This window comes from Coniosporium apollinis (assembly GCF_000281105.1).
Source record: "Coniosporium apollinis CBS 100218 chromosome Unknown supercont1.16, whole genome shotgun sequence".
In the NCBI taxonomy this organism is placed as follows: domain Eukaryota; kingdom Fungi; phylum Ascomycota; class Dothideomycetes; genus Coniosporium; species Coniosporium apollinis.
The window spans coordinates 234,954-257,632 of record NW_006913278.1 but is presented as its reverse complement, the minus strand read 5'-3'; the positions used below and the strand labels follow the sequence as shown (position 1 = coordinate 257,632).

The 22,679-nt window shown below is 55.5% G+C and overlaps 6 protein-coding genes across 6 annotated transcripts; 3 read left to right on the top strand and 3 right to left on the bottom strand.

Moving 5' to 3' along the window:
- Positions 1-427: 427 nt before the first annotated feature.
- Positions 428-1,090, top strand: W97_03847 (uncharacterized protein; the record flags this gene model as incomplete). The annotated part of the gene is made up of 4 exons (XM_007781741.1): positions 428-458; positions 516-542; positions 607-671; positions 791-1,090. 4 exons carry the CDS (start codon positions 428-430, stop codon positions 1,088-1,090), a joined length of 423 nt encoding a protein of 140 aa, XP_007779931.1.
- A 760-nt stretch (positions 1,091-1,850) lies between these two features.
- Positions 1,851-3,921, top strand: W97_03846 (uncharacterized protein; the record flags this gene model as incomplete). Its single annotated transcript, XM_007781740.1, has 2 exons — positions 1,851-3,781; positions 3,831-3,921. 2 exons carry the CDS (start codon positions 1,851-1,853, stop codon positions 3,919-3,921), a joined length of 2,022 nt encoding a protein of 673 aa, XP_007779930.1.
- Positions 3,922-4,876: 955 nt separating this feature from the next.
- On the top strand, positions 4,877-7,291 carry W97_03845 (uncharacterized protein; the record flags this gene model as incomplete). Its single annotated transcript, XM_007781739.1, has 5 exons — positions 4,877-5,209; positions 5,261-5,503; positions 5,660-6,167; positions 6,232-6,359; positions 6,467-7,291. 5 exons carry the CDS (start codon positions 4,877-4,879, stop codon positions 7,289-7,291), a joined length of 2,037 nt encoding a protein of 678 aa, XP_007779929.1.
- Positions 7,292-9,237: 1,946 nt separating this feature from the next.
- Positions 9,238-11,346, bottom strand: W97_03844 (uncharacterized protein; the record flags this gene model as incomplete). The annotated part of the gene is made up of 2 exons (XM_007781738.1): positions 9,238-10,785; positions 10,840-11,346. The coding sequence occupies 2 exons, from the start codon at positions 11,344-11,346 to the stop codon at positions 9,238-9,240; spliced, it is 2,055 nt and encodes a 684-aa protein (XP_007779928.1).
- Positions 11,347-14,692: 3,346 nt separating this feature from the next.
- On the bottom strand, positions 14,693-15,703 carry W97_03843 (uncharacterized protein; the record flags this gene model as incomplete). The annotated part of the gene is made up of 3 exons (XM_007781737.1): positions 14,693-14,914; positions 14,999-15,513; positions 15,646-15,703. 3 exons carry the CDS (start codon positions 15,701-15,703, stop codon positions 14,693-14,695), a joined length of 795 nt encoding a protein of 264 aa, XP_007779927.1.
- Positions 15,704-19,981: 4,278 nt separating this feature from the next.
- Positions 19,982-22,482, bottom strand: W97_03842 (ATP-dependent RNA helicase dbp2; the record flags this gene model as incomplete). Its single annotated transcript, XM_007781736.1, has 5 exons — positions 19,982-20,232; positions 20,289-20,417; positions 20,878-20,985; positions 21,038-22,173; positions 22,349-22,482. The coding sequence occupies 5 exons, from the start codon at positions 22,480-22,482 to the stop codon at positions 19,982-19,984; spliced, it is 1,758 nt and encodes a 585-aa protein (XP_007779926.1).
- Between the last annotated feature and the right edge of the window lie 197 nt (positions 22,483-22,679).

Here is a 22,679-nt window from a genome sequence, read left to right as displayed (position 1 = left end):
TGTATATCTCTGCGAACCCCTGCGGTATACGGCTCGGAGCAAAGCCGAAAGTTGAAGGCTAGATGTACGTGTTCCAGTACAACCTCGCTGTCGAGAGCGGGACTGTAGCAAATCAAAGTGACGTTGAATTTCAAACGATGCTTTCAAACACTTCGATTGGGCGTTGCATCTGTGCAATTGACAACCTTCAACATCGCTGTTGAGTTTCGTTGCAGAAGCCGGTCTCTTCTGCGGAGTTGAAATTCAAGCCACCGATTCGGCGAAACGTGGCGCCGCGCTTCGTGTTCCCGCGCGTCTCCTAAGGGGACACTTCCGAAGCTCCAACCGCTCCATACAGCCCGCAAACTGCGCTCTTCCAGCTTCACTAAACAACCTTCTCGCCTTTTTTCCTTCCAGTCGCTCCTTCAATCCCAATTTCTCCGCCAAAATGCCCACCATGTGGCTCACAGACATGCAAAGTACGGCTCGCACCTATCTTCGTGCAGAGTACCGAAGCTCACAAACCTATGAAACAGAGATAGGCATAGCCTGCTGCTCCGGTGGTAGGTACGCATCGTTACTCCTCCGTTTCAACCTCCTGCTCTCCCTAATTCGCGATCTTATCAGGCGGCTTCTTCTTCATCGGCGGTGTAATACTCTTCTTCGATAGAGCCATGCTGGCAATGGGAAACGTATGTCCCTTCCGTAGCCCAGCACTCGTAACCGTAGTTCAACCACCGACCTACGCACATAGGGGCACACCCCTCAAATCTAGGCTAGACAATCGCTTACCCTCCGGCCTTGTTACCAGATTTTATTTCTCCTCGGCCTAACCCTCATAATCGGTCTCCAAAAGACGGCGCTCTTCTTCGCACGGCGGCAGAAATGGAAGGGCACAGCGGCGTTTGTGGCAGGCGTTGCCCTGATCTTACTAAGATGGCCACTGATCGGCTTTGTGGTTGAGCTGTACGGGATCTTTGTGCTGTTTGGAGACTTCTTCGCCACAATTGCTGGGTTCATGGGGAATGTGCCGGTGGTGGGGCCGTACATCGCAACGGCTTTGGAAAGGATGTCGAGTGGCGGAAGGAGGAATGCGGACTTGCCGGTGTAAGAGCTTGGACAAAGGCTAGGAGAAGGCAGGGAGGATCTACATGCGCGTTGATACTGCAACCGTGGAGCGGCTTCGTCGACGAGTGCCACAGGTATCACTGGAAGACCACAGCTCCGGAGGAAGAACAAAGCAGTCAGATACGGCTCGTGGGGAAGTAAGATGGAGTGGGCGCAAGCTAAGTCGACATCTGCTTGATAAGTAGAGGTCTGTTAAACTGTTCGGGCAGCCGCCGCATTTGGACGGACGGCGATTCCTCGCTTTAGAGTTGTATTTTGTAGCAAAATATCGATTAGGTGGGAATCTATGATAACAGCCTGCTACGCTTTCATTTTCTCTGTTCACACCCTAGATCCGGATAAGAAGCACTTATGGCACTCATAGGGCTCCAAAGACGATCCACTATTTATTAGATGTAAGAGCCGTATGAGGCCTCTCCCATCGGGACCCTGGATCTGTTGAGCTGAATCCGGGTAGTCGTAGTCGACCTGGATACAATCACGTGAGACGGCTGAAATGCCAAGCTATTCGCTATCTCACCCAGTGGACCAGCTTGTCCCGGCTGTGTAATCACACATCAGGCAGCGCAGACAAAGAATACTATGAGCCAAACTTGAATTTACTCTGCCAAAAGGTGTATATTTTGACTGTTTTCCATGTCTGGTTTGTTCAGCGAGTCAGTAAGTAGTCTGGCCGCATCAGAAGCCCGCTGCTTTGCTTGGTCTACATAGGCATGGGCCTTCGCAGGTAATACCTATCTGTCATGCCGACCTACTCACCGTACGAAGCACTCCCGAATCTCTCTTGCATACGGCTCCTTACTATCGAACCCGGGCTTGAGCGGGATGAGATACATTGTAACTTCCAAGTGGTTGAACTCAGCGATGCTCCACCATACGAAGCGGTTTCCTACGTCTGGGGTAACCCAAATCCTCCAACACTCATCGTCTGTAATGGCGTGCGTACGGAAATCACACCTAATTTAGCAGAAGCACTCCGACGGTTCCGCCCTTTACCAAATAGCCGTGGGACACCAAGCACGGTGAAGCCCCAGCGTAAGAGAGGTGAAGACAATCCGCCGGAGCAGAGCGAGCCATATGAACACTGGGCGCGGCGTGTGCCTGCGGACCAGCCGAGCAATCGCCCTAACCGCTTGTTATGGATCGACGCCCTCTGCATCAATCAAAAAGATAACAGCGAGAAATGCAGCCAGGTCATGATGATGCGAGATATCTACGCCCACGCAAAGAATGTCCTGGTGTGGCTGGGTCCGCACATCGAGGAGATAGTGCCTCAAGCGTTGAGATTGATGGACACAGCATTCCGCAACCTCAAACGAGAAATCACTCCGGGTAAGCCCAGTTCGATTGTCTACGAAGTCAGCACCATGGAAAAACACATGGCGCGCGGCTTTCCATCGCCTGAAGCTCCGGACTGGATGGCACTGGAATGGTTCTACGGCCAGGCGTGGTTCAGTCGTGTATGGGTGTTGCAAGAGGTTGCCGTTGCCGGATCCGTCACTGCGTTTCTCGGAGACTTCGAGATTAAGGCGAACTATATCGGTTACGCGGCCCTGTGGTTTGTTAAGAAGGGCTATGCAAACGAATTCGGTCCGTTGACGCTGACCGGCGATCTCAGCAAGGCAGCCTTCTTGCTCAACAGGACAAAGAGCATGGTAAATGAGGATAACCGTCCTAAATTGCTCTCGCTACTAGGTCGTGTCCGAACATTCAAGGCTACCTTACCGCAGGACAAGGTATACGCTGTTCTCGGCATTGCCCAGGAAGGAAGTTCTTACGCAGATACGCCTTTGAGACCCGATTACAACAAGTCAGTAGCTGAGGTATATCGGGATACCACGAGGTACCTCATCAGCCACAACGCAACCCTCGACGTACTTTCCCATACATGTGCACCAGCCACGAACCGAGATTGCGGTGCTCCGTCCTGGGCTGCACGGTGGGATGTTCCAAACGGTACGAGGCCTTTAATCGATGGAGCAGCAGCGTGTCTGTACACCGCAGATTGCGGAACGAAGATGCATCTCGCGAATACCGATAACGATAATGTTCTGCGGTTGCGTGGCATCAGTTTTGACACCGTCCTGTCGTATTCCGACGTTTTGAGCGACCCGGCGGAGTCACTAAAGCTGTTGTGGCATATCGTCCAGTGCCATGTTGAACAGAAAACATCTTACGTTACAGGCGAAGACAATATATCGGCCTTTCTATCGACTGCAACAGCCGGCCGAAACTTTGCAGGTCAACCGGCAAATGCTGACGGAGACTTCTTGTCGCATGCGGCGGCGTTCTGGTCGCATTTCATCCACGAAGACCCTCTCAAGGTTCTCTTGGACCAACAAAAACAGTTCTGGCGGTTGCGGAGGCGAGTGAGGGCCCTTTGGAAGGTCCTCCGCTCCGGACTGGCGTCATGGTGGGCCTATCTACGAGGCCGTGATACGATCCTTTCGTACTCCTGGGACGAGTGGTCTTGGGAGGTGGAAGCCATTGATGCACGGATGTTCGAGCGAGCAGCTCTAGCAGTCTTTCCTACCCGAGTCTTCGCCATCACCTTGAAGAAGTACATGTGTCTTGGCCCGGCGCATATGCAATCCGGGGATAGAGTTGTGATATTGGCCGGCGGCAAGATTCCTTATGTCCTTCGGCCCAGGGGCACTAGCTATGAGTTCATCGGGTAGGCAAGATCTGCTCCATCCACATCGAGCGGCAAACTGATTGTGCAGCGAGTGCTACGTCCACGGCGTAATGAACGGAGAAGTCGTCGACTTGTGGAAGCAAGGGAAACTGACTGAGGAATACTTCGATCTCCGCTGAAAGTCTCGCTTCGGGGAAAGCGCTAAATTGCGCCCTTTGTGGTTATAAGGTTGCCCCGATGAAACTGAAGCCCGAATGCAGTGGTTCCAAGAGCTGGTGTACAATTGACTTCTGGTCCGTATTTTTGTAGTGAGGAAGGTAGAAAGTATACCGTGAGGACCATATGAGGCTTAGTTGAAGATCGTTGTTGCCAATTAATTGAAACAAAAGTAAGGTATGACAGCTACTCCAAATATCCCGCGCTAAGAACTCACCATACAACAAACAGCAGTATCAACCCCGTATGGCTTCCCGCGGCTATCATAGCAAACAGGTCATGCATTGGTTTCTACTTCTGTCTCACCACATCTCGCCAGCTCGGACGGAAGATTCCGAACCGACAAGAAACCTAAAATAGACGGTCGACGCTGACCAGACAGTCGCTGTAGCACATCATTCGTCGCGCAGTGTCGCCGACTCGAAGCAATCACACTGACAAAGTACGGCATAAGGTCTCCATTCAAGCTCGCGCGTGCGCACGTGAGATCGGACAAGGGCCATCCGAGATGAAGGTTGCCGCACTGAAAGCTTTCCATAGCCCTGGAAGTGAGCAGCCAAAAGGACAGTCAACAGATCAAAAACACCTTACGTGATCGATGCATTAAAGATGCAGGATAACGGACGTCATTTACTTTCGATCGCATGAGATTGGTCTAGCCGCTCTACTATCGCCAAGATCATGAGTCCAGTTTGATCGTGGATGTCGTATTGAAAAGCCGAAGGAAAGATGCGGCAACGGACATTTCGGATCGCCCTTGGGAGTGGACAACGGAAGTTGCGGCTCTGCGGCCGTAGCCGTGATTTCTTGGCGGCAACCGCGGCCAAATAAACACGCTGTCGCTTGAGGAAGTGCGAACGATCGAACTACAACGACGGCATTACCAGAAGTCATATACCGCAAAGGCGAGACAGAACAATGGATCCTCCTCCGAAACCGTCGACTGCACTGTTCGATGTCTACCTCCGACTGCGCCCATCTCCTGCACCCGGCGCGGAACGCTTCCTCGACGTCGAAGAGACCGAGCAAGGCATCCCCACGTATATCACCATAAAGCCCCCGGCCACCGATCACAGGAAGCGCGCTGTCGAGAAGTTCGCATTCACAAAAGTCTTCGAGGAAGACGCTACGCAGCTCGACATATTTAGAAGCACTGGCGTCCTGCCGCTTATCGATGGCGTCCTCGGCGCAGAAGGACGCGAAGGCCGTGATGGCCTTTTGGCGACTCTGGGTGTCACAGGGTCCGGAAAAGTATGGTAACGACATTCCGGAGTATAAGGTGCAAGTTGACAGAGGGTATAGAGCCACACAATTCTCGGATCCAAGTCCCAACGCGGCCTCATCCAGATGACGCTAGATGCACTATTCCAAAGTACCGGCGCCCTGCTGGTTGACCCCTCTAACACGCCATACGTCCTACCTTCGCTCGCAATCTCAGACGTCTCCGAAGCCCAGATACTCCCCGCTTCCGCATTCCTTGACTCCCTGTACGGCGATGGCCAGTCCGAGCGCGGCATCTCATCACGGGCGCAGACGCCCATGCTGGTAGGCAGTTCACCATCATCAACCCCAATAGCACACTCTCCACACACTGGACTGTATCCCGCACTTCCCACCTCTCTATATACCCCTTCTATACCCACAATCAGGCCCGTAAACGCGAGCATAGCTCGCATCACGAGAAGCTTAGCTAAACAGCAGCCTGCATATATAAAGGACAACACCTCGTTCCTGTGCTTGCCTCCACCAAAGCGCAACAATACCTATATACCGCGCCCTTCGACCATGCCGCAATGCCCCAGTGTGGACGACCTACCCCTCCCCGCCGCCGACCGTACAGCTGAATACGCCATTTTCGTCTCAATGTACGAGGTTTACAACGACCGCATCTTCGACCTGTTGACCGGATCCGTCACGGCCACAGCTTTCAAAAATGGGCAGAGCAAGCGTCGCGCGCTGCTATTCAAGAGCACGGAACAGAGTCCCGACCGGAAGGTCGTGGCCGGCCTGAAAAAGATCGTGTGCGCGAGTCTCGAGGAAGCGCTGATGGTGCTTGAAACGGGATTGGTGGAGCGCAAGGTTGCCGGAACGGGCAGCAATGCCGTTAGCTCGCGGAGCCATGGCTTCTTCTGCGTCGAGGTCAAGAAGCGGCGAAGGGTGGGCGGCGCTGCGTGGAGCAGTAGCACACTGACGGTCGTGGACTTGGCCGGTAAGTTGTCCTATCAAGGATGCAATCCTCTACGGGGCCGGCAGGCAGTACTGACATGCACAAGGCTCCGAGCGCGCAAGAAACGCAAAGACAGCTGGCGCGACGCTTGCGGAAGCGGGCAAAATCAACGAGTCGCTTATGTATCTGGGACAATGCATGCAGATGCAGTCAGATGCCGCTGACGGAGGCAAAGTAAGCTCCCCTAAATGCTGATGCCTCCCCTTTTACGTCGGCTTTCCCGGCTAGTGACATAAATTTCCCTTGTAACTATCTAATAAGCTGACCTCAAACCTCAACAGACAATCGTCCCCTTCCGCCAATGTAAACTGACCGAACTCCTCTTCTCCAACTCTTTCCCCACAACCTCCAGCTCTACCCACAGCCACAACTCGCATCACCACCGCAGCCCCCAAAAATCAATCATGATCGTCACCGCCGACGCCCACGGCGACTTCAACGCCACATCCCAGATCCTGCGCTACTCGGCCCTCGCGCGCGAAGTCACCGTCCCCCGCGTCCCATCCGTCACCAGCACGATCCTAAACGCGCCGAGTATGAACCACTACAACGGCCGCAGCTCACCAACCACCGCCGCAGCCAGCCTCGCCGAGCTCGAGGCCGCTGCCGTGGAGATCGACCGCCTGAACGAGGAAGTTAGCGTGCTGAGCCTGCAGCTGAAGGAAGAAACGGCCCGGCGCCAGGCAGCGGAGTCCTCGTGGCGGGCTGCTGAGGCGCGGATGGAGGATGTTGAGGCAGAGGTGCGAGAAACCGTATACGCTGAGTTCGAGGCCGTGCTTGCACGGGAGCAGGTCCGGTGGCGGGTTGCATGGGAAGATGAGGCCGGAAGAAAGGAGGAGATGTGGGATGCTAAGATTGATATTCTCGCGCGGGAGTTTGGTGGGGTGGGGGCGGGGGATGAGGATAAAGAGAATGAGAAGGTGCGGGAGCTGGATGGAGGGGAGGATGAGGATAGGGCTGGGGAGCTTGAGACGGAGAATGAGGCGTTGAGGAGGAAGGTGGAGATGTTGGAGAGGGAGATGAGGGGGAGGACACCGAGCAAGAAGATGAGGGTGCTGAAGGCGAGGAAATGGGAGGTCGAGGGAGGGCTGAGTGGAAGTCCGTAAGCCGTTGCGGTCTAGATGGTCCTCGGACGTTGTGATGAGGTGGTGCTTGCAAGATGGAGTGGGGTGTTCGAGGCGTTGGCAATACCATTGTTCCGGAGGAGGCTCTGGACATACACAGTACTCGCCACGATGAAAGGCAGAGGTTTCGCAAACAGATCCGCTGTTTTATGCTGTGAATGTTCGCTGATACATCGTCGAACCGCGACGCAACATCACGTTCTTCACACGGTGACCGTAAGAAGCGAAACCGATTTACCGCAAAACTCTCCCCAATCCACTGGGTAATTTTTGACCATCAGACAATAACATTATTCCCATCATCTACTTCTCAAAGCAAAGTTCAGTGCCTTAAGCAAATATACCTCCTCACACTACCTCCTGTCTCGATATTCTCGCCGCAAGATCTACTTAGTGTAGCAACATGGATGTGAGAGCCAGCGTTCTTTCGTAATTACTCCGCTGTGTCACACGCTGCGATGCCATACAAACTCGTTCTTTCCGAAATCTGCTGATACGAACACCAGCGCGAACCACTCAAGCTCTCTCCAGAAGCCTATCTAGCTAGGTGTCTTGAAGGCACTTCCATGCCGTGGGAGAGATGCTCGCGAATGCTCGAAAACTCCTGGGCGTCCAATCTGTGGAGCCTTCACCAGCCGATGCTGAGATTGGTACGATCCGGTACCGAATGATACGGCATTTGTATCACCAGACTTCGAAGACGCCCAAGCCAGCAAGAACGAATTCTTTGAAATCGGTGCTTTCTTCTTGAACACTTGAGATCTAATAGTGCCGCCTAGCACCCGCCATCAGGATGGACAGCCTCAACACGGTAGACGGTCATTGATTCAAACAAAGACTTTCTGCTTCCAGAGGCGGCTACGTGCTTCAAAGTCTATGAGGAGATTCGAGTTCGGGGACACTGAATGGAAACAGAGGAGCTATACTGAAACGATCCTAACGGAAATCTTCCGCCACGACGATAGCGGCTTAACATTGTCGGCAACAGAGAATCGACCTCTTCGGAACACAGTACTTGTGGGCCACGCACTACACAACGAGCTCATTTACTGAAGCAATCCCTGTGGCTTGTACGAAGCTACAGCGAGAGAGATTGTTCCCAGTTGCTGCACGACTGGCGGAACTTGGGGAATGTGTATCTGGGTTGGAGCGTTTCCGCAAGTGTATAGCATAGAGAGAAGTTGAGAAGGAGACTGAGGTTGAAGTACTAATGCCAGCTGTACTAACCATCGCTGCTAAAAGCCTGCATGCGCAGAAATTACGTATTTAAGGACTTCGCTCTGACGCAACTTCGGGGATTCGCCCAGGCTGTCGCGGGTACGAGAGACTTAGCTGCTGCTCTGATTACCGCAAGGCTGTATGATGTACTAGCACCACCTCTGAAGTCAACCCGGGAGCCAAAGGACCTACAATGGGATTGGGCGGATGCTGTAGAGGGTTCTCTACCTTTTTAGTGGTAGATTGCACGTTGAACTCGCGCCATTGCTGTGTTTTACCGTGTAAGTCTTATATCTCTAAGAAGAGCCTAAAGTACTAGGACTGTCTTTTGTGGTGTGTAAAGAGTTACAGCGAAAGGGCTGAATTTTCATGGAGTTCGAGGTACTCCCAAATTGCTCTGCTACCACTACAAGACATTTCAACCCCTGGACGATATTCGGTACATATTCTGCATATGGTACATAGCTGAACGACTTGCAGCCAATAGGGCAGAAGCACCTTCGTGAAAGCACATCTACCTGCTCCTGAACAAGCGCGCAGCTCCACCAGACGATCCATCTCTTCCCACTGCGAATTGTTTGTCGATTCGGTGTGGCACGGCCCGGAAGGAAGTTCGACAGCATGAGGATATTGGGATGTCGCTTCACACCCTCGGCGGATAAGTACCCTGAGGATTCATACCGGACGTGTAGGCTGTTCTCATATGTCGTTTACAACGCCGTCGTCATGAGCCCCGACTCCTCCGCCTCCTCCTCACCTCTCCTCTGCCTTCTGTCTCTGCTCGACTTCTTGGGCTCGAACTCCGCCTTCTTCTTCCACTCATCAGCCCGATTGGCCCGCCGCGAGACCCACGCCGCAAGTTTGCTCCTTCTCTGCGTCAACTCACCGTACATCTCCCTCTCGACCTCTCCCCTATTCATCAAGCGATCGTAGCATCTGATCATCTTCTTCACCACCCCCAACGCCGCCTCCGTCTCCTCTGTACTCATGTTCCTCTCAACGCTCCTCCCCCTGTTCGCGCCGGGCTTTAATCCCGGCCCCGGCGCCATCGGGGCTTTAATCCCGAAATTGACCATACTCCGCAGGTTGATGTAGCTCGGTTCGAGCCGGTTCAGCGCGCGCAGCACGTCCTTGCCGTTCCGCGCCGAGGACGCGAGCTCCATGTACATATCGAGCGTCCTCACGTCTACCTGGTCGAGCGTGTTGGCCATCAGGTCGAGCAGTTGCCCAGCCGTGTCCATGGCGTTCGGGTTGTTCTTGTCGCGCACGCACGTGCTCATTGCGATGCGGAATGTCTTGCGCAGCAGGGGGAGGCCGCGGCTGTGCATGTCGTTCTTGACGACAGCGAGCGCTTCGGCAGAGGACCGCGATTGGCGCAGCAGTCTTAGATACGAGTGTAGGTTCTCGAGGTCGGGCTTGACGTTGTACTCCGGACCGGTCAGGAGGTTCCAGTAGCCGATGGCGGCCTGCTTGGCCACGGTCTTGAGGGTGGCTTCCAGAATCAGGGAGAGCGTGTTGCGGCCTGGTTCGGCGTAGGCGATTGAGCGGCCTTTGCGGCCGACGCTTTGGGAAATGTCGACTGCGTTGAACTCATCGCCTCTCACGGGCTCATCGGTCGGCAACTCGTGGTTGTCGTTCTTCATGTCGGCAGGCGTGTGAGGCGCGCGGATTCGAGGTATAGGTGCGAGGGCGCGGGCTTCGGTGCCCAGGCGTGGCATGAGGCGTGGGATGTTCATAGTCTGCTCGATGAGAGAAAGCACATCGTCCCAGTCGCGTGGCCGGCTGCCGATGAGTAGTACCCTACCCATAGCGCAAACAATCTCCTCATCGATGAAGATGTCGCCTTTGCGCCACTTGCCGACGATGTCTTCCCAAATGCGCCGGGCATCCACAACCGACTTGTCAAGAAGGCGTGCGATCTGATCCTCAGTGTACTCTTTCGGTGTGTTACCCAGCGCAGTCTGCCGGACAGCATTAAGTATGGTTGTGAAGGTGAGGTTGTCGGCTGCGCCGGCTCCTCGTTCTGGTATGTTGGATGCGACTCCCCACATTGCATCCATGTCCCCCGCTCGAGCGCATACCTTCAGGACCGCGTTCGTGTGCAGTGTAGTTGGCTGGACCTTGGAATTTTCTGCAGACATGGAGTGGAACAGCGCCAACGCCCTTCCCACTGTTGATGGTAGTTGCGCATTGTTCGCAAGCCCGCGGAAGAGGAGGAGGTACGTGTATGAATCTGGTGTCTGGGCGCGCTTCTTCATCTGGGGTCGAACAAGTCAGCGCAGCCCAGTGAATACTAGTCGGAATGTGCGTACATCGTTATATGTCTTGAATGCTGCATTGACCCTCCCCTTGCTCATCTCATAGTCTATGAGATGGTTCCAGCTGACAGTGCACTGCCTATCCTTGCTCGCTAGCTGTACGATGTCTGCCGCCTTTTGTTCCTTGCCCTGCGCCAGTATCTTCCGCACATAGTTCGCCAGCTCGAGCGGATCCTTCAGATACTCCAGCTCCTTCCTGAGAGCCCTCTCATCCTTGACTGCGTCCCGATCACGCTTGACCGTTGCAGTTGCGAGCTGCTTCTGCTCCTCTGCTTGTTTCGACCCTCTCCATGGCTCGCCCTCCTCTACGACCGCCTGCGCCGAGAAGGTAGAGGGAACACGTCTAGGGAAGGCTGTTGCGTAGCCACGGCTTCGTAGCACCAGTCTGTGGCGCGAGCTGAGGAAGCCAGCGCGATGGCGGAGGCCGAGACGAGATATAGGGAGTGTATCTGGCGAGAGGACGCGCAGGCATTGCCGTAGGCAGGCGTGGCAATCGAACATTAGTTGGGAGCTGTGTTGTGCAGTATCAGGTTTCGCGGCGCAAGCCTCACATCGCGCTCCAGAACTTTTTCAGCCTCATCTCGGAGCGCCAAGCGATCACGTGGATCTCGACATCTTCAAACTCCCAATCATCCCCTTCTCGCCAACATCACCGGATGAACGACGACAGCGCTATGGACTTAGACAACAAGCTATGCCTCCCAGCGGCCACATCTCCGTCTGCGACCTCGAAACACCAGACGCGACAGCCCATCCCCAATCTATCCAAGCATCAAAACTAAAGCCTTTCGGCCGTAAACCATTTGCCCTACGAGCCCCCATTCCCCAACCGTCCAAGTCCCAAGTCCCCCATCCCAAGACAATCCCCACGACCAGTCCATCGTTGCACCTGCGCCGCCCGGCATTCATGCTACTGCGGCGCCTTCGTCACGCCCCCAGCTAGCTGGAGATCCCTCATCTGCGGTCCGAATCTGAGCCCGCGGCCCTCCCACACCGTTGACGCTGCGCTTGCTGTGCGGGAGCGAAGTGGGAATCGCAGCCAGCGTCGCGGAGCGCATGCCACGAGCCGTGGGCCGCGCCGGCGCGCGTTAGCTGGATGTGGTCGGAGGCGACACCGATGCTGGGAGAAGGCTAGGGGCTGCGCGGCTCATAGGAGCTGGAAAGGACGGTGTACGTGTGAACTGCTCTGGTCAAGTGTAGATTGGCGTTGTCGTTGTCGTCTCCTCGTGAGATCTCTCCCCAGACGAGAGTGGTCGTCTGGTGTCGATATCAGGAAGCCAGCTCCCCTATCATGTTACCGCATCCTCCCATCTGCCAAACACCCGTCTCTCGGGAGCCACCCGAGCGAGCGCTCACGCGTGCAAGCAAGTTCCCGAAGCCGTCAGCACCGTCCAGGCTGTCGGCGACGCTTGCGCCTGTCAGCCGGAGTGATTGCATGAGGGCATCGCCAGCTACTGCTGTGTAACGTGAACCATCAGACGGCGTGCGATGCTAGCGTCCGCGATGGATCGCTGCGGTTGCTTGCAGACGCGGCGCCGGATGGCTTGCGGCTTTGCGGCTGAGGCCGTGGCAGATGTGTGGTACTTGTGCTCGGGGCTGAGCCCCAGGCATTCTTTAACGCACCTTGGTTACGCATGCTCGGGGACACTGGACGTTGAGGGTATTAATCGAGTCACGTGTCTTGTGGGAAGATTGGGCTCTCGAACCAGGAGGTTTGCCGTGCTCACAGGATCCCGACGACGCTGCACAGTGGTAGCAGTCCGAATCCTCTCGTCCTCTCGCAGCCAGGTGTGGAGAGCGACACCGAGCAATTCCGCATTGTGTGAACCTTGTCGACGACAAGGTAAGACATTTCGCGTCCTATCATTTCCCCCCATAGCCGCTTCAAGCTGAGCGGTGTACGAGTAATACTGTGCAGCTCTCCACCGAAGAGACAACAGGGTGATGAAAATTCGCAACGCACGGCGGACGCCGGAGCGGTCAAGCGGTCTCCACATTTACAGTTTCACTCTGAACTCTAGGTACTCGTAGAACTGACACGCGGTGGCAACCTGCTTTGCTGGCGGCGCACAATCTGCACGAGCCTGAGTGTGAACGTTCGACGCAGCGTGCACATCTGATCACCCCGTCGGTTGGCGCACAGCTCAGGCCGCACAAATAAACCAGATCGGCCTGCCGGAATAGTGCAAGAGATCCAGGCGAAGCAGGCGCCACATCAATCATGCCGTGGGGTCACGAATCATGCTGGGTCCGCAGGAAATGCAGCACATGCAAATGGGAGGCGTGAACCGTTGCTGCAGGGTCGTCTGGACCAGGTGCCACGTAATGCCTCTGCTGTATCGTGTCCGGGTATCACAGCGGTGGTCCTGCTTTGTCAGCTTCGTCGCCGTCACCTATCTTAGAATCGCTGGGTCGGGAAGTGGTTCGTTCTCAGTTGTGGCTCCAGTCATGCAGAAAAATCACCACCATTTACACACAGCTTGATAGAGCCCTAAGTGCCGACATCCTACTGCTACACACGTGTCGAGCCCTGAACAACGGCGAAATTGCCACGCGTGAACACCTCCTGCTTTGGCCCTGAACACAGCTCTACTGCCGCCTCGAGCTCACAGGAACAAAAAAAAAGGAAGAGCATAGCAGATACTGGGCGGTGATAGAGTAGGAAAGCCACCAAGCCATCATATTGTTTCGTCTCAAGCGCCGTGACGTATGCAAGTCTAATAACCTTCGCCGGGCCGCTAAAAGGGACACCTTAGCAAGAAAGCCACACCGCCGCGCCTAAAGCTTTTCACCTTCCTCTCCTACACCTGCCTCCCCCAACCGAATGATGAGTGATGAGAAAGATGCATAGAGAGAAAAGGACGATGCAAATGCCGCCATACAGCAATATCAGACGAAGATAAACAACAGACACAGAGAGAACGGGCCGTTCAACCTCGTGGGTAATCATCTCCAAGCCTCCCCGCCCCGAAACACCTTGAATCTCATGACATACAGCCACCCAACCCTCCGAGCCCCGTGTAATGCAAGTCTGACACCTAAAGGAAATGTACGAGGGTCCCATGCTGTCTTGTGATCCCCACTCCGGAAACGACGCAGTCCCTCAAGAGTGCTGACTGAGCTCCGGATGAAACGTATCACCGATAACCTGTTCAGCTCGCGGCGTTATTGTTGATAGCCCTGGCCGTTGTCGTTGGCTGCGAGACGTCAGCTCGGGCCCCGTACGTGTGGGAGGTGGAGGGTGGCTATGTACGTTGTTGGTAGATCGGCTGGCCAGGGGCGTATGGAGATTGTGGGTAATTGCTGCCGCCGCCGTTGTTCGCGTTGTAGATTTGTCCGCCGGCGGCGTATTCGGCCATTCCCGGGAGCGCCTGAGGATTTTGGGTAGGATACTGAGACGGAGCACCACCGGCACCAGCAGGAGCGTAGCCTATCGGAGGTAGTTGTGACCCTGGCCCGCCCATCTGTGGTGGAGGGCCTACGCCTCGAATTTGGCCGTAAACAGGCTCTTGGGGGTTTTCGGCGGCGGACCGTGGGTCTGCCTGGCGTAGCCTCTCATCTTCGGCCTTGCGCGCTGCCTCGTCTTCCTTCTTCTTGGCTTTCCATTCTTTGCGGATCTCTTTGAATTCTATTTGAAGTTATTGTTAGCATATGTACTTGACGATCGACTAGCAAGTAGCGCGGTTCCAGGAGACATGGATGACACTCTGACTAGTGCTAGTCTCCAAACTCTCCAATCTATCCGAGACCGTGGAAGCACCGTCTCAGAGGTCGACAGACCGATGCTTTTGAAAGCTTAAGAAAGCCGAAACGGCTCCCCTGCATTCTCGAGGTAACACAGGGAAAATCACAAACGCGAAAACTCACCTTCTGGAGTCCTCTTCTGGCCGTGCGACTGCATGGTAACGTGCGCGTTTAAGTGGTTCAAAGTGCCGTACGCTTTCTCGCAGCCATTCCAACCGCATTTGTACATTCTCTCAATCTCTTCGTAGCGCCGCCGCGGTCGTTTATGCTGCTGGGCGCCCGGTATCGGCACGAACGAATATACGGTCGAAAGCGGATGCCCACCCTGGGTACCGTTAGAATATGCGGGATAAGACAGCGCATACATCGCGGCCGAAGCTGCCACTGAGACTGCGTCGGAAGAACCCACCCCTGGTGGTCGTTGTACAGGTGACACCATCGAGGGCTGTGGCGGCCCTGAAGACGCCGCCATGTACTGCGGATGCATGCCATGCGGCGCTGGCGGATACTGCGGGTTGCCCCAGTCCGGCCGCGCGTAGACTGGCGTGGCCGGGTGCCCTTGATACTGATGCATGTCGTGTTGCGGCGGGTAGCCAGAGTAGTTTGGGTGTGGCGGGTAGGTTGGACTGGCCGCTATCGATGGATCTATGGGAACGTCGTGGTTAGAATCGCCGTCTTCGAACTTTTCACTGCTGGCTTGGCCATCTTGTAGAGATATGGACGGACTCTGTGCTTGCGCCATTCCTCCTGCGTTGGGACCTTGTCCGCTGTACGGGTTCTGCCCGCGCTGGAGGTATTCTGGGAAGGAACCTGAGCGCGCTGATGACGGGTTGAGGCCGTAGTCGGAGGTCGGTGTCGCAGACGAGGAGAAGTTGGAAGATCGCGGATCTTGGCCGTGCGGGTATTGCGCAGCAGATGCTTGATCTGCAGAAGAAGCTTCAGAATGAGGTTCTGGAAAGCTTGGGTAAGGCGAGCTCAAACCTGACTGCGGGTAGTCCGTCTGTCGACCGTCCATAGACCTTGTGTGACCGTTCAGGCGGAGAGGGTTCTTCGCACCGGGTGTGTGAGGGCTTGGAGGATGCGCGGAGAGAGGAGTGGAATAGCCCGTGGACATATCACGGTTGGCAAGCGTTGGCGGGTGATTCGTCGCAAGCTTGACACCACGCGATGCGAGCCGCGGTGTTCCCTCCAGGTCAGAAAAGCCGGAGGTGCGGGTTGTTGTTGTCAGGCACGATGGCGCGCTCCTTAGTCGCGGATGATGTGCAGTCCGTCAATCTCAAATTCCAGCCAAGGAGCAGACAAGCATTGGCGGGAGTGATGATTAATACTGCTAAGATGAAGCGCCCCACGAGCGCAAGGCGAGTTCCGAACCTCTAGGACGTCCTTGGATAGCGCCGGCCGCCTCGACTCGGTCGGCCTATTTTCAGTGCCACGTTCGAGTCGCACTCGTTCGTTGGGAGCAACGAGAAAAGCACAGCGGACGGAGACAGTCGTGCTCTAGGATGCAGAGGGCGTGGCGCGTGGCCCTGAGAATAGCGCGAGGGCCAGCTGTGCACTGCAGCGGGACTGGGATGCTCGATGCAGCCTTGGGCCGCGCCGTGAGGTAATGACGCTGAAGGCCTGGGGCCCGCAGCGTGCCAAGCAACGTTGATGGAGATTATCCCACGGGGCCTGGTCGAAGTGGACGCGAGCTGCCGGCGGGCCTGTGTGCTGGGTTGGATGGTGATAGTGAGGTGCAAGAGGGAAGGGGTGGCTGGCTCGGATGAGGGCACTTAGGGCACGCCAGCAGGGGATCACAGCTGCCGCCAAAGACCGAACGGGCTTGACTCGTGAAAGTCGGTCCTTTGGCGCGAGGACGGCCAGGTTTAGGTGCAAATTTTAGGCTCAGTGTCCCACAACGAACCACTCTTCGGCCGGCAAAAGTCTGCGCTGCGCAGGAACCAGATCGCCAGCCCGCCCTTTCGCCTTCCTGCTGCCCGCCTCTCCGAATATTGCCCTGTTCTGGATTTTAGCAGGCCTTGGTGCTGCAGGGTTTGCTGGCGGAGGGGCTCTCTTTTGCGTGTGGGGGAGTGGATCTTGGCCCTGCTCGGGTTTTTGGTCGCTGGGCGCGCTTGGGGAAATCAACCGCGCAGTCGAGAAACGGCTTCTCCCGTGATCTCCAGCGCCGCCCCTGTGCCCACCAGTATGGTTGCAAGGAGAAGTGTGCGCTCGGCGAGAGTGGTGCGCGCTCTTGGAGAGCAGTTGCACGTGTACGAGCAGCGCGCACTCGTCGATGGTGGGGAGATGACGGAGAAACGCTGGCGTCGGCTTGGATGGAGGGGAGGCAGGCCGCAATGCTGTGACGTGCTAGGGCGGTAAAGGGAAAGTCCGCACTTGGGCCACGGTCCGAGGCAGAGGGGAGAGAGGAGAGCGCAGAGAGGAACGTGAGGAGGTGAGTCGAGGCCGGGTGGTGGCCGATCGAGCAGCGGAGAGGCGTTCTCAGGGGCGGCTTCGCTTGCACCTCCGGACAGGCGAGCACGCGGTTTGCAGGCGGCCTGCGGTCAGCAGCTTGCGCAAAGGCTTGACTGGGTGGCGCTTGAGCGCGACAGGCAAAGTGCGATGCTGGTCGTTCAGATTCTGATGAGGCTGAGATCTTAGCTGCTGGACGCTGCGAGCTAGGCAGGGAGAGGAAAAGGCTGAGTTGCACTGGTCGCGTTGCACTGGCCGAGCAAAAATCTGCCGGAGGAACAACGCTGCTCCGCACACTGCCCAGCTGGCTCCGAGCGCATTCCCGCGCCTATTTGGCCGAACTGCGGCAGCACGGCCACTGTGAGAGAGCGAGAGAGAGCTAGAGAGAGACGGCAGCAGTCACTGCAACACCACGTCCAGACCACAAGATTGTCGCTTGTCACGAGCAGGACAAGAGGCAAGTCAGAGTTTCTCTGTGCTCCCCGGGCCAGAGAGCGACGGAGGGTGGCCACGCCTGGTGACGACCATGTGGCTGAGGACTCTAATCTCAAATATTCCCTTCCCCCCACTCAGATACACCTCTCAACCAGCCAATATCTTTGGCAGCCGACTCCGGGCGACACCTGGAGCTTCTTGCCTTCGTGCCGTTACAGCCGCCGTGCCGCAGATGAACCTGCTCTCAGCACTCCTTGACTCATCTCGTATTGTGATGGATTGAAACGCAGGTCAGCCGATGAGCGGCTCGGCTCCGCTGTAGCATCAATGCAGATGTCCACACGGGTTTGTTGCAGCAGTGTGCGTGGCTGCCAGGTGCGTGCGTGATCTGCCTTGATGTACAATACCTGATACACGCTGTACCGAGCATACGTAGAGACGAGAGCTCAGGAGGCATGTCCGATGCGCGTGAAAGGAGCAGCCGTTGCGCATCACCGAACAACGAGAGCCCCAAAAGGAACCATATGGCCCATGCTCTTACGGCTATCCATGTTCCCCTGCTTATCCCCGAGTCTTGGCCGACTGCGTGCCGTGCAAGAAGAAGGTCAGTGAAGCTGTGCGCATGGTGGCCCGCCGCGGGAAGGGCAGTCAAAGCGACCTTCCTGTTTGAAAGCGATGTGCAGCCGTTACAGAAAAGATGTTGGTCAGATGCCATGTCTCGGCGAATGAGCGGGCCGGATGCTGCAAACAATTACGGCACATTTCAACGACTTCGTTTTGTGGCGCCGATAATATCTCTGCCCAGATGGGCCATGGCCGAGAGAACCTCATTTGCCGCAGTCGAGCGCGATGGGCATTGTCTGGGTTGACAAATCTGCGCTCAACGCGCCCCGAATCTTCCTGTATCGATGGCATTCTCATCATCCGCTGATGCCCAGATCGAAGGGGCGGTTAAATCCAGAACCCTGCTGTGATTTACTGCAGGCATGTCTGAATCCCCAAAACCTTGCCTGGCGGAAAGGCTGTTGCCCAGCGGCATTCGCTCCCGCAGCTATCCTGCTCTTGGTTGGTCGACCATGCGCTTCTTCGTCAGTGGCGATCACCGAGTACGTACCCCCGTACCGCAACAAGATGTCGTTCAAGGGTCATGGAGACTTCCACGCTGGGGCCTCTGCCATCGGTGGAGATCTTTGGAGGCCTAGACTCTCGAGACAGGCCAGTCACAGCAAAGCGATGACAGTCTGCAAAGAAAGAAACAGCTCAACGTCGGCTAGCCAATGAGCACAAATCAATGCAAGACTGGGTCTGGGAAACTTTGAGTGATGCTCAAACAAGCTTTGGCTAGACGGGGCCGGCAATGTGGCTAGGATTGGTCGCGAAGCCCATGTCCAACTAACCGACGTTGTTCGCGAATTCGCGTACGACCACCATCTCGTCGGGCCAGCTGATGGGATAGTTTGAAGATGAGGACATTAACTACGGATAAAGGCCACCTGCATGGCCGGTACTAGCTCAATACTCCGGCATACTCGGACACACGGGACGCCCAAGGAAATCGATGGTGATGGTGGGTCGGCAGACCCCCGCTATTGATATCATCCCTGCCTATTACTCATACACGTTGTACTTGTGCACCATCAGCATCGTGAACAACAGAGTGTCCATACCGTCAATGGCAACTCAACCGTCTACACGAAGATAAAGTTCAACGTCCGCAGCACAAACCTCGACGTGGCGGTCAGCTAAAGTTAAGAAGCCGCGTGTAGTTGTTCATGCTGTGCGACAGCCGTGTCATCTCAGCTGTGGCGCCGCTGAAGATTTTCTACTGGCTCCGAATGCAGCCACCTTCATTTTGCAGTGCCGTGGATCCCGCGCGTTGCAGCACATGCACAGCCAGCGCATCACCGACTGAAGCTGGATGGAGCACCGGAGGGTCCGGCAGGGAAACGTTGCTGTGAGTGTTCATAGGATGGTGTGAAGGGGCACCAAAACCATCCATAAGACGTTGACCGCGCTCCAGAGTGATATCACGTGACAGATGGGGAGGAGTACCATGACACCTATTGCGCCTTAAGAAATGTGTCTACATGGTGAGTGAGTACTTTGTTGTAATGAAGCTCGCGTTCGAAAATCGTGCGCATATAGCAAAGAGCTACGGGTTTTCCTATCTGAAACTACTCGTCTCGCAGCCTAGGTATCAACGAAGGAGAAAAAGAAAGAGATTAGAAGACAGTCTATTAGCCAGAAGCCATGGAATAGCAAGGCCGCCATATCGCCATCCCGAACGCCACGACACATGCGCAAATTTTTGCTCGAAAGACGTGGAGATGCCTACCATGTCCGTGGGCTGAGGTAAGACACCCGGAGGTAGGTCGACAGAAAAGACATAGCCCAACAAAGCAGATCTAGGTTAAAAGCCCGAGATTCTCAAGGAACTGGATCGAAGGTGGTTTGAGGGCCACTTTGCATGCGTATGCAGGGAAGGTCACGAAGCAGGTGCGTCAATGAACTACCAGCGAGAGTTCCGCACTGGTGCGCTGTTGGACGATGCGAAGCCTGTGAAGTGAATTAGTATACTAGTGTCCGGATTCAAAGAGTGTTGCTTACCGCCGCCGCGACCACCGCCGCGACCTCCTCGGCCGCCTCCGTAACGGCCGCCACCACCGCCGCCGCCGTAGCGGGCCATCTCATGCAGACGGGGGTCGATCTGCTGTTTGGATTCTGTAAGCACAGCTACAAGGTCGCGAGCCTGCTTCGAATCTGTACAATCGCCGTTAGCTTCCAGCGTTTACCAGAGGGAAACCGGGTTGACCTACTCTCAGTTGTGAAGAGCGTGATAGCGGTACCAGTGGCACCAGCACGACCTGTTCGACCAATGCGATGAACATAGTCCTCCGAGTTGTTCGGATAGTCATAGTTCAGCACATGGGTGATGTTGCGAACATCTTGATGTACAGGTTAGCAAGCTTACAGTGAGGGGGGGAGAATCAAGGGATCTTTTTGTCGGTCGCGTGAACCTGAAGGTGCCGAGTGGATGTGCAATATGCTCTGTGCGCTACAATCATTGTGAGACATTCAACGGTCCAGTGGGTGGCTGTGGGTTTCTCCTGGTCCGGGAATCCTTGGAAGTGCAACTTGAACAAGTCAAGAAGTACGATCTGCCTCAGTACCAGACGGTACTCTGAGAAAAGAAAATCGAACAAAGCAAGCCTGCTTCATTCCTGCAGATGTCCAAGGGTCCCGGGTAGCAAGCCAAGGAAAGTAGAAAGCCCTGGACAGTCATGAATGCGAGGAAAGCGCACGAGAACAGAGAGCATGGCATCACTTCAGATCACGCAATTGCAGACGAGGGAAGGAAAGGGACTTGAGAAGGGAAGAGAGGGGAGGGTGCAACTGTAATCATACCAATACCACGGGATGCCACGTCGGTGGCAACCATGATGGGGCTCTTTCCGGTCTTGAACTCGTTGAGGACCCAGTCGCGTTCGTTCTGCTGCTTGTCACCATGGATCGCTGTTTTTGAGTTAGCCTAGATACATATGGTGCGGGTGCGTTGCAAGCTTACACAGTGCTGGCCAGCCATCCTGGCGAAGGAACCTAGTGATGTCATCCGCGACACGCTTAGTACCCGTGAAAATCAGAACTTTGTTGTTCTTGTCGTCCATAATGCGCTCAAGGTGCTTGGTCATTCGGTCGCGCTTCTCGAAGTCCGAGACGACCTCGACAATCTGGGTGATGCGATGATTTGCTGACAATTCCATGGAACCGATGTTGACCTGAATGAAATCGTTCAGGTAATCCGATGCAAGCTGGCGCACTTCCTTCGGCCATGTCGCCGACCACATGCAGGTTTGACGGTCCGGGCGGATCTGACCGATGATCTTCCTAATCTGTGGTTCAAACCCCATATCCAGCATACGGTCAGCTTCGTCAAGCACGAGGTAAGTAACACGACGAAGGTTGGTCTTTCCGGACTCGAGCATATCAATCAAGCGGCCCGGTGTGGCAATGCAGACTTCAACGCCGCGTGCAAGGTCACGGATCTGGCCGCCCTTGGGAACACCTCCGTACACGCATGTGTTGCGAATGCGAGAGGACTTGCCGAACTTGCTGATCTCCTGTTGGATCTGCACTGCCAGCTCACGGGTGGGAGCTAGAATCAAGACAATGGGGCCATCGCCTGGGGCGAGAAGAGGCTGAGCGTTGATATGAACAATTGCTGGGAGACAGTAGGTCAGGGTCTTGCCCGAACCAGTTTCGGCGATGCCTACAACGTCGCGCCCAGACAAAGCCATCGGCCAGCCCTGAGACTGGATAGCTGTAGGTTTTGCGAAACCTTGTGCCTTGACTTCGCTCATGACGTATGATGGAAAACCGGCCTCGTCGAAGGATGTGACCGGCTTGGGGACGTTGCGGCCTTGGATGGCAATCTGATGCTCCTGGCGGAACTTCGCGACCTCGGCCTCTGAGCGAGCGGCAACTGCTGGATCTTCCTTGTAAAACGATTTCTCGAACTTCGGCATGGTCGCGAGATCCCAGTGTTGCTTCTGGAGACCGGCACCTAGATTGGACATTCTGTCGCCGCCGGCGCCTCCTGCGCCTCCGCCGTAGCCTCCACCGTAGCTGTTGCCGCCGCCATATCCGTTACTACCACCGCCATAGCCATTCGTGCCGCCAGAGTAACCGTTGCTACCACCGTATCTGCGATGACGTTAGCTTGTGCTCATAAGTTTGCGTCCTCGAAAAAACAGCAGAGACACCAGACTGTGGATGGAGAAACAGGCAGCGTGAAAGAGGTGTGAAAGAACGTGTTGCGCTGCAACGAAAGCACTGAACCAAGAGCTGCCAATGCCATAAACCTAAGGGTGTTGCGTACCCGTTGGAGTAGCGACTGGAGTCGTAGGATCCGTAGCCGCGGTTGGAACTGTCGTACCCGTTGGAGTGGCCGTTGCTGCCACCGTACCCTCCGCCGCCGCCGCGAGAGCCTCCGTAACTGCCGCTGTAAGACATGTTATGCGACGCGTTCAGTAGTGACCGTGACGTAGATTAAAAGGGATCGTGAGGGTATTCTGTCACTTTGGTGAAGTTTCGCTCGGCTGTGTGGAGCTTGTTGCGAATAAAGAGAAGAAGCAAGGACAGAAAATTGAAGAAGTGAGATGGGATGAGGTGGATGTTCAAGGCAGGAGGCAACCGACGTGAAGAACCTT